The sequence below is a fragment of the Bufo bufo genome, chromosome 2 (assembly GCF_905171765.1).
Source record: "Bufo bufo chromosome 2, aBufBuf1.1, whole genome shotgun sequence".
NCBI lineage: Eukaryota > Metazoa > Chordata > Amphibia > Anura > Bufonidae > Bufo > Bufo bufo.
The window spans coordinates 508,390,450-508,408,199 of NC_053390.1; the positions used below are offsets into that span (position 1 = coordinate 508,390,450).

At 41.0% G+C, this 17,750-nt stretch overlaps 1 protein-coding gene across 1 annotated transcript in view; it reads right to left on the reverse strand.

Annotated features, from left to right (window-relative positions):
• Positions 1-2,819: 2,819 nt before the first annotated feature.
• Positions 2,820-17,750, reverse strand: part of REST (RE1 silencing transcription factor) — a 41,854-nt gene continuing 26,923 nt past the window's right edge. The window contains exons 3-4 of the mRNA XM_040417864.1: positions 11,882-11,965; positions 2,820-5,560 (exon numbers count right to left, since the gene is read on the reverse strand). Of these exons, the coding sequence (XP_040273798.1) occupies positions 3,657-5,560; positions 11,882-11,965 (1,988 nt within the window). The 3' untranslated portion in view covers positions 2,820-3,656. The remainder of the gene's footprint in view (positions 5,561-11,881; positions 11,966-17,750) is intronic.

Here is a 17,750-nt window from a genome sequence, read left to right on the forward strand (position 1 = left end):
TCCTGCGACACCTAAAACTATTATTTTTCTGCAAAATTTTGCTGTAAGCAGGGAAAACAGAATATATGTATGTTTTTATTATGTGAACGGTAGATATGGACATTTCAGAGCAAAGCAGTTGATTCACTACTTGCGTTTTGTATTAATTGTGTGCATATTTAAAATAGGTCTATTACTTGTTATACACATGCAGTCAGACCACCCTGCCAATATTTACAAAAAAAATAAAAAATATTCTACAGTGCCCCCTGTGGTGAAACTGGAAAATGCGCATCTACATTTTAAACATATGCATTAGGACAGAACAAAGTACAATAAAAGGACTTTGGCCTCAGTGAGCTAAACATACAAAGACTAGAAAATCTGTACAAACTGCATAGGTAAAATTAAACAGTAATGTGCAACATTATATACCCTTAAAGCATTATAATGAATACTCCTAAATTTAACTATGACACATGCTTTAACTTCAGTGTCAGGATGCAAGATGCATCCGCAACAAGGCTGTACAAATATGACTGCTAAACCCCATAGTCGGTACTAGTACAATGCAAACAAATCCAAAGATAAAATCAGAGCTGTTTCGAAGACCATACTGTGTGTGTGTCATTGATATAGCTTTCCAGGCACCTTTCATTAGGGATAAAGGAGGAATCAGGGTGCATACAGAAGCAGAACCCTTTCAGGCCTAATACACTGGAAGATTTTCAGGCCAATCATGAGGAACAGGTATTCACAGGAACGCCCGCTTCCAATAAATGGCCTGTATAATTTTGTTGCAAATCAGCACAATTTTTCCGCAGATTGCATTGTTTATGCAGCATAAAAGATGGTCGATTATCGGCAGCACATTGCCCTGTGTAATCAGGACGGAATGGGTGAGGAACAATCACGATAGCCATTATTCCTCCCCATATAATTTGCATCAGCCAGTGTAATAGGCAGATACAAACGAATGCTGACTGATGCGCTCATCGTCGATTGGCGCTCGTCCTGCCTACCCTGAAGGTCCTTTTACAGGATTGGGGCAATTGTCGGAGATGATTATTCCTACAAGTGATCATTCCCGATAATTGCCCAATGTGAACTTGCCTCTGATCACCAAGTGAACGAGCAAACACTCGTTCATCAGGTGATCACATCTTTTATGTGGCACACAAAATCATTGTTTGCCACCAGCACTTCGCGAGCAGTACTTTTGTGTTCACACAGGCAGGCAAACAGCATGGGGATCGCAGTAGATGATTGCTGCATGTGAATGCAATTATCACCTCTGGTCACAATCTGGTAATTATCGGGAAGATTCAGTTCAATCCTGATAATTGACGGCATTAGCAAGTGTAAAAGGGCCTTGAGATGCATAGGTAATACAAAGTGCAAAAAAACAATCGGGTCAGGTTTACGGACTCGAGAAGCCTCAGTCCACCTTACATCTTAAAGGAGTGTGTTAACATGAAAAATGCATGCTCTCATTATGTAAATCATCCCAGTACCATCCTAACAGATGCTGACATTCTGCTCTAGTCAGCTAGGGACAAACCTTTTATTCACACACACGCCACATATGGTTTCTAACTGATGCTCCGGTCTAGTTTTTTTATTTATTTTTTTAGGAACAAAGCCTGTCTGATGAAACTTTGCATCCAAATATATTACAGCTAGATCTTGGTTGGAATGCAATATTACAGTTAGCCGTAATTATGGAAAATGATTACTGTAAAAGATTTACCCATTTTATGTATTTTCAATTAGGAAATGATCAATAAAATGGTTGTGCCATGAAATCACTTTATCCCCCTATCCACCCCTCAGTGGGGGTCCAAGTGCTCCAATATCTTCTGCTGTCCTACAGCGAGTAAATGGAGCAGCTGTGTGCATGCTCACCCCGCCATTCCATTTATGTGGGAGCTAGACCCCCATGGATTAGATGCTTGTTTGGTATCCTGTGGGTTGGGGATACAGATGGAGTAGTTGTAAACTTGTGTAATATATCACAACAGCCATTGAAAAGTCAACCAAAAGTTTCTCGCCACAGTTTACATAGCTCATCGAAAATCAACCATACAGCACTGCTGTATTTGTAAGTTATGTTTGTGATTTTTGTAGCACAAGTGGTTTATTGTATTAATTCAATGTCCAGTGTAAAATGTAAGCACTTCATTCACAGAATAAAGGCTGCTATAACTGCTGCTTGATCTGTAGATGGAGAGGATTGATTTCCCTGCAATATCGTTATTCTTAAGGAAGCACATCTGATCATGCTAATAATAAAATATCCTATTAGACTACGCAACGCAAGCAATGCATGTGAAGACATATGGTAACCAACATTAACATTCTGAGCTTGAAGGCTATGAACATTTCCAGGGGAAAATTTGGGGCTAAAAATTATTTTTTCATTTTTTTTTAAAAAACATTTTCAGCGTTTATTTTGTAGGGTTAAGTTGTAGCTTATCTCATGACACTTTTAGTTTTACACTGTCCTGTCATGATGCTGTTCTGACAGCTCATGTGAAGCTTTCATCTCTGAATTCCTGACAGCTCATAAACACTTATTTATAACATATTGTTATCAGTTTGATAAGAATTTAGCTATAATGAATGTTTATGAGCTGTCAAGATTTCAGAGAAAAGGACTTCACATGAGATGTCAGAACAGCAACATGACGGGACTCAGTGTAAAACAGATTTGACAGTCTGCAGATAGGCTGAAACTTAACCCTGTAGGACAAAAACTTGTGACAATTTTTTTTATAAAGACCAGCTGAAAAAATATTTTTTAGCCCAAAATGAACAAAATGCAATCATTAAAAAAAAATTCCCCCAAAAGTGTTCGCAGCCTTTAAAGACCTTTTCTACAGGGCAAAACCCAACTGAACAATCATTGCCTGGTATTAACATGTGTGGTGATCAAACAAATGATAATTTGCCCATTTGTTGCTGATTTTGTCTTTTATGCCGACATAACAATCATGTTTGTCACTGGTGCATCCCCTCGTGTAAACTGGTATCTGCCTGTTACTTGTAAGAGAGGGTAAAACAGCGCACAAACAACTGCATCTATGAAAAACTTGCGATTACTGTATAATATAAGGGAAAGTAAATAAGTGCCAACGACTTTCTATACTGTCGATCAACGCTGGTTTAAAAAAAACACAAAGGGAACTTAGCCAGCACACTGAACATGTGAACAGGCTGTCGGAAAGAATATCATGATCTAAATATATATTTACCTTATCTTTATATATATTTTATGTCTTTTCATATCAAGAAGTAAATGAATCTAGCAATATTTTCCAGCCTTACAAACACACGATTTAGATGTGGAAATTCATACCATCAGTGATTCTATTGTATTGTTTGAGTGTTTTCATGGTTGAAATGATGATTACTTTCGCTATATACAAGAAAAAGCTCAGTTTGTGGTAACAGGCCTTACTCTGAACAGGACTGTTAGATGCGTACATAGAATACTGCCAAAAATTACAATCCAAACTGTAAAAAAATGTGTGTTAAATGGTACATGTCTTTCACCACAAGGGAATACTAGGTCATTTGCAAGCTATCCTGAAGAACGCTGTAACATTTTGGAAGAACTCAAAGATTAAATATCAGTTTTTGCAAGGTGTCCATTGGGTCCTTCTTTTTTTCTTAACTTATAATCGATTTTGTGCCGCCTTCTCAAGGTAATAAACATTGACCAAATGGCGTTTTAGATGCTTTGTATATTCTTCGGCTTTCTTGAAGGCACGATCACAAAAAATGCATACAAAAGTTTCATTAGAGATGCTGGTGGACCCAGAAGGCACTTCAAGAAGAGGCTGAGTTTCTAGAGTCTCTTGAGGAGACTGTAAACCATTTAAACCAGAGTCATCACTCCTTTCTGAAATACTGTCACTGATTTCACTGCCTTCATGGCTATGGATTCCTTCATCCTCCTCAATGTCCACAGGTTCATGGCTCATAGCCTCACATGATGCATGTACAGTTTTGTTAGGATCACAATCGTTTACAGTTTTGTTAGGATCACAATCGTTTACAGTTTTGTTAGGATCACAATCGTTTACAGTTTTGTTAGGATCACAATCGTTTACAGTTTTGTTAGGATCACAATCGTTTACAGTTTTGTTAGGATCACAATCGTTTACAGTTTCTGGATCACAATCATTTACAGTTTCTGGAATCATTGTAGGGAGTAATTGTTCTGCTTCACTTGGGTTTGGTTGCTCCAGTTCTTCACTCTGTTCTGAACTATTATTATTTGAGGCAAAATCATTTACATTTTCAGATTCCTCACTTGCAGAGTCAGTGCAATGCAAGACACTCTCTTCGTGACAACAGGCTGCCTCAGGAATGGATTCAGATTTTTCTGCTGGAGAACTTATGGTTGAGGGCTGCATATCAGTTGCGCTTTGAGTCTCTAAAACTGGTTCATTAGTAACTGTGCTGATTACAGGCTTCAGCTCGTTATCTTTATTTACATTAGAGTCCTTCTCCGAGGAAAACTGATCGGACTCCGGTGTTATTTTCATGGTGGCCAAACTGAGAATGCTGGGTTCAGATACCTGACTAACTGGGCTTTCTTCTGTGTTACTTTCCTCATTCAGGTTGCTGCCATCTATTACTGGTGTGATATCTGGGACATCTTCCTGTGCAGGCTCTGTAACAGATTCAAGACAATTTTCTGCTGGTGGTACTTCATTGTTCTGGTCTACAGGGTCCTTTAACGTCATGGCCTCAGAATCCTTATCAGTTGATGACTTGCTAGTTTTAGTTTTTGAAATAACAGATTTGTGTGATAAAGCAGTCTTCTTGTGTTTATTTTTTATGAGTTTCTTGTGGTTAGTTTTCTTCACAGCAACTTTCCGTTTCTCAGATTTACCAGCCCGGATTGGTTTTCTAGGAACCTCATGGTTATGTTTACTTTTCGTTGACAACCTCCTCTTCTTTGCATTGGTATTTTGTGTCTGTTTTGTCTTAAGTGGCTTTTCAGCTATCACACTTAACTTCCTTTTAGCACATTTACCTTTCACAAGGGTTGTATCTTCTGTTTTTGAAGAAGTGGGCTTGTGGCTTCTTGTGGTGATCTGACCAACAGGAGGACTGGCAGCTTGCTTAACCTTTACACATGTTTCCTCATCTGCTTTAGGTTCTACTTCAGTTTTCTTTTCTGGAAGCTCATTTTTATCATCAGAGTTTTCCTTTTCTTCCTGTTTATTTAAATTGACGTCTGAACTTGCTGCATCTCCTTTTTTTGTCCTCAGTTTGACTTTGGACACATCCATCGTGATGTCAGCACACCCGAAGTGTCTAGACTTTATGTGATACTGCAAATTACACTTCTTTGATGCAGCATAATCACAAACAGGGCACAGGAATTGTCTTGGATTAACATGTAACTCCACATGTTTCTTGAAGTTGCTGCGGTCGGCAGTTTTGTAGTTGCAGTGTGGACATGTCAAAGGCTTTGGTCCATTGTGGACTTGTCTGGCATGTCGTGTCACTTCATGTTGATTTGATGCAACGTAACTGCATTGCTCACATTTAAATGGCTTTTCACCTAAATAAACAGAAATTATTTATTAAGATAAAGAAAATACGGTATCAATAAAATATGACACAAACACATGAAATATTACACATTCTACTTTACGGCCAGGGCTATACAGGTGACAGGACAACTGTTTCCCGATTATAATCTATGGGTGCCTGTGGCAGGCTTTTCCACAAAGCAACCCTGATTTTGTTCGAGGTGTCCACTCTTTACTTTCTTCCAACAATTGAATCTGAGACAACTTAAAAAAATTAAAATAAATCAGCGAGTAGTCATTCTGCTCTGGGAATATTAAAAAATTCCAATGTTCACAGAGATGCCACTACATAAAGCAGTTTTCTATACACATATAGCCACAGCCTAAAGTAAAAAACAAAACAAAAACAATGAATAAAATGCATAACAACAAAGTAGATTATCTAAAATAACATGCAAATATCACAGGAATAAAAAGATCCATACCCAGCTGCTCCAATGAAGGCATTGTTAAGAAAAGAAATAGATTTACTATTAAAAGACAGTCTGAAGACACAGTAATCATAATTATACATATTTTGTAAGCAGTAAAAAGTACAATGTTCAGCACAGCAATGTACACTGTATCTGAACCACATCTGTGGAGTCAGTAGATAAATGCTCCGACTCCTCAGTTTTTGGTACTTCGACTCCTCTGTAGTTAATATGCAAATGTATTTTATACATTCCTTGAAGGAAAGAAAGGCAACATACATGTCATTACCACAGAACAACTGGCTAGGAAGCTGCTGGATCTTGTGAAGTCAGGGACAGTAGTAGCCGCCCAGCGAAGTGAATATTGATGAGCTGGGCGGCGCTTCAAAACGGCAGTTGGGGCGGCTGGTTGGGCGCAAGTGGAGATGAAACGCCGCCCCTTGGGCAGATTGAAGACGATTCAAGCAGGTTATAAAACTTCAGTTTACTGTATTTATAAGGTGGACAGGGGGGATACTTAGATGATTTTAATACACTTTATAAGACCTGTACTGTCATATATATACCTAAATATGCTTATTGGGCCTGTCAGTGTCCCTTTAAAGTTTAAGCTAACAATCTGAGTTTACAAGTTTTTATAGCCTTTGCTGAATGACAGCAGTTTTTCAAATGGTTTACAGCTTCAGTGTTGTATAAGTGAAGGGAATGGATAGTCAATAGTTCAAGTGTCTAGTCCTGCAAAAAACATATCAGTGAGAGGCTAGGTTAACCATGGGCGTTGCGTTCCCTGTAACAGCGGAACAGAACACAATGGAAAGTATAAGTATTGCAGCTCCTTAACTGTGCGTTGCGTGCCATATAGTGAAGCATATGAAAAGCATGCCTCTTCACTGTCACTTAACGTGTTCGTTTTGCGGGAACATGACGCACTGCATGCATTGGCCTTTATTCTTACAGTAGAGAAGTAATTAATTATAACTTTTTGGTTCATTTTTGACGACACCGACTCCATGTACCCAAAATTGCCTCCGACTCAGACTCCACAGCTCTGATCTGAACGACCTGAAGTCTAAAGCTACGCAGCCACAGTGACTGTGGTCAGGATTGCTGAGTTGTAGTGATCCCATAGAAATGAATGTGATCGCTGTAGTAGTTGCAAAAAAAAATTAAAAAAATCAGTCATGGCTGGATTTCTTGCAACTGTCGCGGCGATCCCATGCATTTCTATAGGATCACTGCTATTCAGTGATCCTGGACATGACCAGTGTCGCCATGTAGCCCTAGCCTAAAGGAGGAAACAAGTAGGGGAACCATACCTCACGAAACATGTAGGCTCTTAAAGGGGTTGTCCGAGTTATGAAAAAAAAATATATAGCACTGAAAATCTGATGAGCAGCAATATATAACTAAGCAAAGATTTTTTTTTGCAAAAAAAAAATATATATATATATATATATATATATATATTTCCTCATTTCCCTGGTTCTTTTCTGGCCCTTGTTTACATGCAACAACAACCTCTGCCCCTCCCCCTGCTCTGCTAAGGGAGTGGCTACAAGAGCTGCCCTGAGTGACATGTCTGCCTGCTGGGAGAATCAGCAGCATGTTGTAGGTGTATGATTACAAGTCCCAGCTGTATAATGACACTGCTAAGGGAGTGGATACAAGAGCTGCCCTGAGTGACATGTCTGCCTGCTGGGAGAATCAGCAGCATGTTGTATGTGTAGGACTACAAGTCCCAGCTGTATAATGACACTGCTAAGGGAGTGGCTACGAGAGCTGCCCTGAGTGACATGTCTGCCTGCTGGGAGAATCAGCAGCATGTTGTAGGTGTATGATTACAAGTCCCAGCTGTATAATGACACTGCTAAGGGAGTGGATACAAGAGCTGCCCTGAGTGACATGTCTGCCTGCTGGGAGAATCAGCAGCATGTTGTAGGTGTAGGACTACAAGTCCAGGCTGTATAATGACACTGCTAAGGGAGTGGATACAAGAGCTGCCCTGAGTGACATGTCTGCCTGCTGGGAGAATCAGCAGCATGTTGTAGGTGTATGATTACAAGTCCCAGCTGTATAATGACACTGCTAAGGGAGTGGATACAAGAGCTGCCCTGAGTGACATGTCTGCCTGCTGGGAGAATCAGCAGCATGTTGTATGTGTATGATTACAAGTCCCAGCTGTATAATGACACTGCTAAGGGAGTGGATACAAGAGCTGCCCTGAGTGACATGTCTGCCTGCTGGGAGAATCAGCAGCATGTTGTAGGTGTATGATTACAAGTCCCAGCTGTATAATGACACTGCTAAGGGAGTGGATACAAGAGCTGCCCCGAGTGACATGTCTGCCTGCTGGGAGAATCAGCAGCATGTTGTAGGTGTATGATTACAAGTCCCAGCTGTATAATGACACTGCTAAGGGAGTGGATACAAGAGCTGCCCTGAGTGACATGTCTGCCTGCTGGGAGAATCAGCAGCATGTTGTAGGTGTATGATTACAAGTCCCAGCTGTATAATGACACTGCTAAGGGAGTGGATACAAGAGCTGCCCCGAGTGCTGGGAGAATCAACAGCATGTTGTATGTGTAGAACTACAAGTCCCACCTGTATAATGACACTGCTAATACACACAGGATCTCCCCCCTACCTTCTTGTGCAATGCTCTCTCTAGTCTGTCAGCTCCTGTGTCCAGAATTGTCACTGCCTGCAGCTACCCAGTCTGTGCAGCTGAAGGGGTTAAGAATCCTAGGAGAGAGCAGACAGCCCGGCAGTAAAGGGGGGCGTGGCCAGCACAGTGACTTCTCCTTTACAGGATTGTGCAAGGAACTTTATCAGAGCAGGGAGAGAAGCTGACATCACAGGTCATGTGACCCTCAGTCAAATCTGATAAACCAGGCACTGCAGATAAAGTGAGTTAATTGTAAAGTTGTTATATTTGCCTAGTTAGGAACATAGAAAGAACCAAAAAATAACTAAGAGAACCCCTTTAAACCTGATAAGATGTACATGTTCTTTTCATGTATACTGAAGCTGCACTAGAAATACAGGATCAGGGAACCTACATGTACAGTATAATTTGATGCAGAACACAATATTCAACATATTCTGCCACCGTAAAATGGAAGTGGCCAAGCATGCCCTTTAACTTTGACTCCTAGTTCCTTATACCTCTGAGGTGGTTTGGTAAGTGAAGTAATTGTGCTTTTGTATTGAAGAGTAAAATCTGGAATTATGGCATGGGTGTTAAGTGGGGAAAATTGGCTTCTACCTCACAGGGGTTTTTTGCCTTCCTCTGGATTAAGTTGCAGGATAACAGGCCGAACTGGACGGACAAATGTCTTTTTTTGGCCTTATAAACTATGTTACTAAATAATAGGAATGGCACAACCGAGTCATAAGAAGAGATGCTCCAGAATTGTAATTTTATGGAAAATGCAAGTAACTGCTAAAACAGGTGAGGTGGCAGGTCTGCTTTTAAAAACATTATTGAACTGTATAACCTTTTAGATGCTGCTGTTGCTATTTACAGCACCATCTGAGGTGTTAAACTGCCAGAGATTAGTGTTCTTAGTGCCTGCTGTACAATCGGCACCCGTAAGCGATGGTGCAGACCCAGCATCTAGGCCATGCCATCACCTTGATGTATTATTATGGCACAGAGTATTAAAGATAGGAAAAAAACAGCAATACATAAAAAAATGTTGTGGCATTCATTTTTTGGCATAATACAACTTTATTCTCTGGGTCAGTATGATTACAGTGATGCCCCAAAAATTTTTTTATATGTTTTACCACTTTTGCACAATAAAACACTTTTTGGTAAAAATAAAATAAAAAAAATAGTGTCACAAGGCCCATAGCTTTTTTATTTTTCTTTCTAAAAGGACTTTATTTTTGCAGTATGGCTTCTACTCTTCATTTTGGGATATATAACACATTTTGATCACTTTTTATTTAGTCTTTTGTGAAATAAATAAATAAATTAAAAAAAAAGCTATTCTGTTTTTTTTTTTATGGTGTTCAATGTACAGATTATATTTTTTTTACCCATTTACTAATCCCACAAGGGGACTTTAATAGGCGATCTTTTAATCACTTCTATAATACATTTGTACTGCTAATGCAGTACAAATGTATTATACTGTCAGTGCTATGCCGACAGTCACCAGAGAGGCACAGCCTGCTAGAAATATATACTGCAAGCAGGGCTGGGCCTTCATTAGGTCTGCCATGGAAAGACCTCGGCACCCTACAATTACATTTGTGGGTTGCTGATAGGAGTCAGAGGGAGTTGCCTCCCTCTAAAATACTTAGATGCAGGGGTCACTATTGACTGTGACATCTAAAGGCTGAGCCCTCGCTCTCCGCTGCATGGGAGACTTGTGCCGTGAAAAGGCGTATCGGCGGCTGTTAAGGGGTTATGATGATAGTGTTACTCACTCCCTAGCATGCCCTCTCCCGTGTGGTTTCATCACAACGTCAGCAGTGACCAGGACTACAGGAAGAAGTCTCCGGCTCTGTAGCAAATCCCAACTGTGAATTTGCACAGCATTCAGTAGTCAGATGTAGTATATCAATGAGTCTGAGCTCCAGAGCCATCACAGCGCTGAGCATTGACTTGCTGCGGTAATAGTACAGCACTAGGCAAGTTGGTGTTAAAAGTATTAAAAAGCATAGTCTACAATGTTATTCATAATAGAATGAAACTGAAAAAGTATAGCTCAACTGTATGCCCCACATGTGCTGTGAGTCTCACTGAATTTGTAACCCTCACATGCACCTTCCTTTGTATACTCACCTTCAGCACACCCATGCAATGTGTCATCTGCTCAACAAAAGCAACATGCATGAAACTATTACTGGCTGTAAGTAATGTTACGACCTGTACTTCTCCCTGCTAACAGATGAATGTAAAGGGAGCACACAGCATTTTCACTCACTTTACTGCATGAAGTATCCAGTTCCTGTATTCACAGGTGTGGTAGGAAAAACACTCAGTGGTTTAGTACAGACCTGCTTGAATAAGTCATCTCCAATTTTCCTGCTATATAAAATTTACTTACTTTTATACACACGGTGTGTATTTGCCGCTGACTCAAGGCAGAAATCAGAGGCTGACCCTTGGATTTCTGCTGTGGATTTGAATGCAGTGGATCAGACCCTAACATCTTAATGGCAGTACGAGTTCCCATTAAGGATCTATGAGACTCCAAATATACATGCCAACATGCACATGGAAAATCCAGTGTGCAAAAATGCCCTTAAAGTGTCACTGTACGCTGGAAAAACTTCACATGTTATAGTGACATGGCAAAAATTTTAACTGGTGAGGGTCTGATCGCTAGAACAAGGAAAGAAGTCTTCACAATAGTGCTCTCTCCTCGCTGCTGGAGACTGTCTCACTAGGACGCCTAGAAGTCTGTGTAAGGCTATTTTAACACTGGCGTTTTGGCTGTCCGTTTGCGAGATCTGTTCAGGGCTCTCACAAGCGGTCCAAAACGGATCACTTTGCATTCTAATGCATTCTGAATGGAAAGGGATCCACTTAGAATGCATCAGTTCAGTCTCCATTCCACTGTTTGCAGCGTTTTTGTGTCCGTCTGATGAAACTGAGCAAAACGGATCCGTCCTGGCACACAATGTAAGTCAATGGGGACGGATCCATCTTGGCTACGTTAAAGATAATACAAACTGATCCGTTCTGAACGGATGCAGACGGATGTACTATCTGAACGGATCCGTCCATGACAGATCCACACAAAACGCGAGTGTGAAAGTAGCCCATGTCCGTGTCCTGCAGCGAGGAGAGAGCTCTGTGCAAGGCAGGTCATTATGATATGTGTTAAAGATACACAAATAATAGGCATATCTGTAACCAACCTGAGTGAGTCCGCATGTGTCTGGTCAAATGAGTTTTTTGTGAGCTTGAATATGGACACATGACACACTGATAAGGTCGTTCACCTAAAAACAAAGGGGTATGGAATTTAGTTTTACATACAGTATACATGGATATAAAATAATGAAAAGTCTTTAAAAATTCAATGACATGATGCACATATAGAAAAGTGTACAAGGAGTAACACCCCCCCCACCTAAAAAAAAACAACAAAAAAACCTCTGCATGAATATACTGTCCGCAATCCAGTTTTAGTTTTTAAAAGGCAGTAAGAAATTACTGTAGGTCAGTCTGTTTGCTGTGAGCGAGCAAGGTCTTATTTGTTTTAAAGGGGTTTTCAGATTTTTAAAAAAATAAGCACAAAACAAAAAACCTTAAATGGCAAATTAAAATATCCTGCTGCTCCAGCCTGCAATGATAACATCACGTCCATCGTTCACATGACCTCTGCTGCTAATCACTGGCCTCAGCGGTCAGGTAAGATTCATATGCACAAGACCACGGAGGTCTGTGATTGGCTGCAGCTGTCATGTGAACAATGACTCACCCGTGACTGCTGCAGGCCCAGGGGGTTTTCATGGTTAACTGTCATAACAAAAACAAACCTCACCTGTTTGCAGTGCTACCATTCCCTGCCCGACTGCCAGAAGTGACTTGGTCCCATGACTTCTGCAACCAATTATTGGCCTCAGTGGTTATGCAATTTAAAGCAGCGGAGAAACGGACAGGGGTGCAGGAACGGCAGGACTGTGGATAGGGGAGTTTTTTTTTTTATTGCCTGCAGGTTACGCCCATTAAGGTTGTCAGCTTTATCCCATTGAGACGTGAACTGTTATGCTTATTATTAATCTGCATACTGGAGATCATGGGGCAGGTCTGAAGTCTGCCAGCACTACACGTGCCCTTCCTGCCCACTGTCCAATCACATTCATACCCTGAGGAGAAAGCCGCCCCTTTGTCATGGTTGTACGTGCTTTGCTTTATTACAGTACGTCCATTTACTTTGCAGAGGCTGTGTGAAGGTCAGGCGCATGAATGAAGGAGGTGATGAGGAGATATTTACACTCTAGTCTATGTTCTCAGTATGTGAGATCACCTGCGTCTCAGACTCCTCATCATCATCGCCTTCATTCCTGCTGGAGCAGTCAGGACATGGTCTACGAGCTCTGTGTAATGCGCTGGTACTTCCCCATCTCGGTGGGGGGGAATTTATCATCAGGGGAGTCAGATTTGCTCGAGCCCGAGTTGTACTTTATGTCACATTTATCAAATGTTTCATGTCGTTTTATTCTTAACCCTAAGGCCACATGCACACGACCGTGGTGTGTTTTGCGGTCCGCAAATCACGGATCCGCAAAACACGGATGGCGTCCGTGTTCTGCAATTTGCGGAACGGCACGGACAGCCTTTACATATAACTGCCTATTCTTGTCCACAAAGCGCGGACAAGAATAGGACACGCTATATTTTTTTTTGCGGGGCCACGGAACAGAGCAACGGATGCGGACAGCACACTGAGTGCTGTCTGCATCTTTTGCGGCCCCATTGAAGTGCGGACCAAAACAACGGCCGTGTGCATGAGGCCTAACACTTATCTAGAAAAGCTACTCCAGTTTTCCTACTCCACCCTCCTTCTGGAGTGAGATTGCGACTTAAAAAAGGTCTCAATGATAAATCTGGAGTGAAAGTCATGAACATGGCTAACCAGTGTAACCACGCATACTTTTTCACCAATATTTTAAAACTGGAGTGAGTGGTGTAAAAGTGCAAAGTCGCAAACTTTTTGAAGCCAAAATTGTGGAGTGAAGGCATGATAAATCAGGCCAGTGTCTCTGCTGCTAGAGACATACTTCATATAACAACCAGCAGTGCAGAGCAACTGAGCCGGAAGGGAGACCCCTAGTGGCCACAAGTTTATAGCATTTTTAGACGAGTACAACAGTATTTTTGTTAAATAAAGTGATTTACATTTTTGCTATTTAAGAGATTGGTTATCAGATGAACATAAGTTGTATGAAGGAACAGTGACTATTTAAAGGTATATTTCCCATGGTGTGGTAAAGATCCAAAACGCATATTTGTTACTGATTTTACCACTCTGCCCTCTCATGCAGTTGGTGCAGCTCTCTGCCATACCATTAAGAGTTTATTCACACACCACATGCCTGAAGCATGCAAGTATACAGCTAGGCTAGGTCTACACGATGACATTTGTCGCACGACAATTTTTATAATGGTAGTCTATGGTGTCGCACTGCAACATGAGACATGCTGCGACACGACAGATGGATTTTTCTGCGACTGTCGTGTCGCAGTGCCACACCATAGACTACCATTATAAAAAATGTTGCACGACACATGTTGCAGTGTAGTTGTGCCCTATGTGTCGCATGACACATGTCGTGTAGACCTAGCCTTACTTCTTCATGTGAAATATTTAAAGAGCCTCGGTCAGCATGATCAACCCTATTAAACAGGCATTTTGCCTGGTAGGGTTGATCACGCTGATTAAATTGATATCTGTCTTAGGCCTCTTGCACACGACCGTACGGCTTTTTCAGTATTTTGCGGTCTGCAAAAAACTGATCCGCCAAAAATACAAATGACGTCTGTGTCCATTCCTTTTGCGTAATGAACAGCTGGCCCCTGATAGAACAGTACTATCCTTGTCTGGTATGCGGACAATAATAGGACATGTTCTATCTTTGAACGGAACGGAAACGGAAGGCATACGGAGTACCTTCCTTTTTTTTTGCAGATCCATTGAAATTAATGGTTCCGTATACGGAACGCAAAAAACGGAACACAGTCAGTGTTCGGTCAGTGATTTTCATCAGCGATTCTGAGCCAAAACCAGGTTCAGGTCTAAACACAGAACAGGTGCAGATCTTTACCTTAAGGGCTATACGATCAACTGCTGCAGCAATACATTAGTTTTTATATTTATGCAAATGACCTCATTTGAGCACCAGAGGGCTGGTATTAGCGCTTGGAGCACAGCTACACCCCTGTGCTCTGTACACTCCCCCTCCCTTTGATTGATAGGGCTAATAGTATTCTTTGCTCCCTGCACAGCACTCTCTCCTGTCTCCAGAGGCTCCGCTGCCAATGATTGTAGGCTCGCAACAGAACATTAACAAAATCATGCATTCCATTAGAGCTAAAACACACCGACATGAATGACTCCATATAACATATTAACACTCGACCACCAGCGATTATTTGTGAGCCACAGCGCAGCCACAAGAAGACAGGGCCATTAGCTAGGAGCATAGAAGTAGCAGTGCTCCATGCCCTACTACCAGCCTGCTGGTGCTCAAACTAGGTCAAATGCATAACGCTCATAGAAATTAAAGGGGTTGTCTCACTTCAGTAAGTGGCATTCATCATGTAGAGAAAGTTAATACAAGCCACTTACTAATATATTGTTATTGTCCATATTGCTTCCAAGGCTGGCTGGATTCAGTTTTCCATCACATTATACACTACTCGTTTCAGTGTTTAAGACCACCCTGTAATCAAGCAGTGGTGGACATGCCTGCACACTATTAGATAAAAGCACTGGCCTCTCTGGTGGCCGGGACAGTGGAAGTGCACAAAGGCTGGTGCATTTTCCTATATTGTGCAAGCACGACCAAAACTGATGTATTACAGGGTGGCCGTAACCATGGAAAACGAGCAGTGTATATTGTGATGGAAAAATGAATACAGCCAGCAAAGGAAACAATATGGACAACCACAATACATTAGTCAGTGCCTTGTAGTAACTTTCTTTACATGATAAATGCCATTTGCTGAAGTGAGACAACCCCTTTACTGGAAGTTATACAGACAGGATAGCACAATGAACTACACTGTTTCCATGTGTCTCAATTTAAGGAAACAAAGTCACTGTGCTATGCTTTTCACTTCTAGGAGTTATGGAAATGGCATAGTGCAGCAAGCTCGACTGTCTCAATAATCCTAGTAGGCCTCTCCACTCACACAGACATGGCCAATGGCTCTGAAATTATTTGGGGGCCAATGTTCTAGAGATAGTCGCAGGTCCTAGTGGCTGGATCCACCTCAATCCCACATGGTATAAATGTTAAAGATGCTAATACAAGGGATTGTGTCATCAGAAAATGACCTATTGGTTAAATCACATTGTATGTTAAACATTTTTGTTTTTTAGAATTTGTGGCGAATTTAGTTTTAATATTCCATGTCACTATATATATATATATATATATATATATATATATATATATATATATATATATATATATATAAAAATAACTAAATTTGTGCAGTTTTTTTTTTTACTGACCACTAGGCCTAATATGTTTCTGTTCAGGTCACTTTTCAGTAGCCACTGCATGATCATTACAGGCAGGATTAAAATGACAGATATCACCTTTGTATAGGTAAGGCTACTTTCACACTCGCCTTTTCTGCGGATTCGTTCAGAACGGATCCGTTTGTATTATCTGAAAGTCAACGGAGGACGGATCCGTTTTCTATTGTGCCAGATTGTGTCAGCGAAAACGGATCCGTCCCTATTGACTCAGTTTCGTCAGACAGACACTAAGACGCTGCAAGCAGCTTTTTGGTGTCCGTCTCCAAAGCGGAATGGAGGCAGAACTGATGCATTCTGAGCAGATCCTTTACCATTCAGAATGCACACTGATCTGTTTTGGACCACTTGTGAGAGCCCTGAACGGATCTCACAAACGGAAAGCCAAAACGCCAGTGTGAAAGTAGACTAACACAGGATGCACCATTCACAATAGTGATATCACAGCTTTTGTCCATTGTGTCTATGACCCTTGTGGCTGCTCTCAAACAGGAAGGCTTGATATATTTTAGGTCTAGCGGATATTTATTTATTTTTTAAATATTGAGAGGGACATGGAAAAAAAAAAAATATTAAAAAAAATTTAAAATAAAAATCAACAAAAATGCTAAAAAAAAAATATAAATTTAACAGAAAAACTTGATTTAAACAATAGGTCATTTTCCGATGACACATAGGAACGCTTAATAGCGATTATCTGGCGGTGTGTATAGGTACCGCCGATTACCAGATGAACGAGTGAAACGCTCTTTCATCGGATAATCGGCCATTTGTCGGACATAAAAATCATCGTTCGCCGGCAGCATCTGCTGCCAGCAAACAGCGAGTCTGATGGCATTAACGATCACTCCTTACCATACTGTGGAGAAGATCGCTACATGTAAATGCAGCTGTCTCCTCTGCTAATCAGGTGATTGTTAGGAAGGAATGCTTCCTATCCGAGAATAGTCTGCTGTATCGTCCCGTGTAAAGGGACCTTTACTTTCTAACTATTTACAAACAGCATGCAGCAGACATCTTAAAGGGATTATGTCACCAGAATTAACCCGATTAAACTGGCTGACGTTAGCGATCTGCTAATCTCAGCAGACCCTAACTAGCCTATTCTTATTCTTATGGATGCCCCTGTTACTGTACAATTTTAACTTTTATTATAAGCCAATTAGCCTCTAGGAGCAGGTGGTGCGGTGGGGGTTGCACCTGCTCCTAGAGGCTCCGTTTGCCCACTTCTTTCAACGAATCAAATTAATTTGGCATCAGATCTCTCTATATATATATATATATATATATATATAATCTGTTGCCAAATTAATTTGATTTGTTGGTAGAACGTATATATAATTATTATTGGTAGAACGTTTTTGTATAAAATATTTATTCTTCTAATGCTCCCTTGATCATTGGGGGTATCAGTGGAAATAAAGCGCTGGCCAATCAGGCAAATACTTACCACATAGGAGGACCCAGCGACGTCACAGCTCGCTCCTCCCTCTTCTCTGCGATGTCGGCTGTCT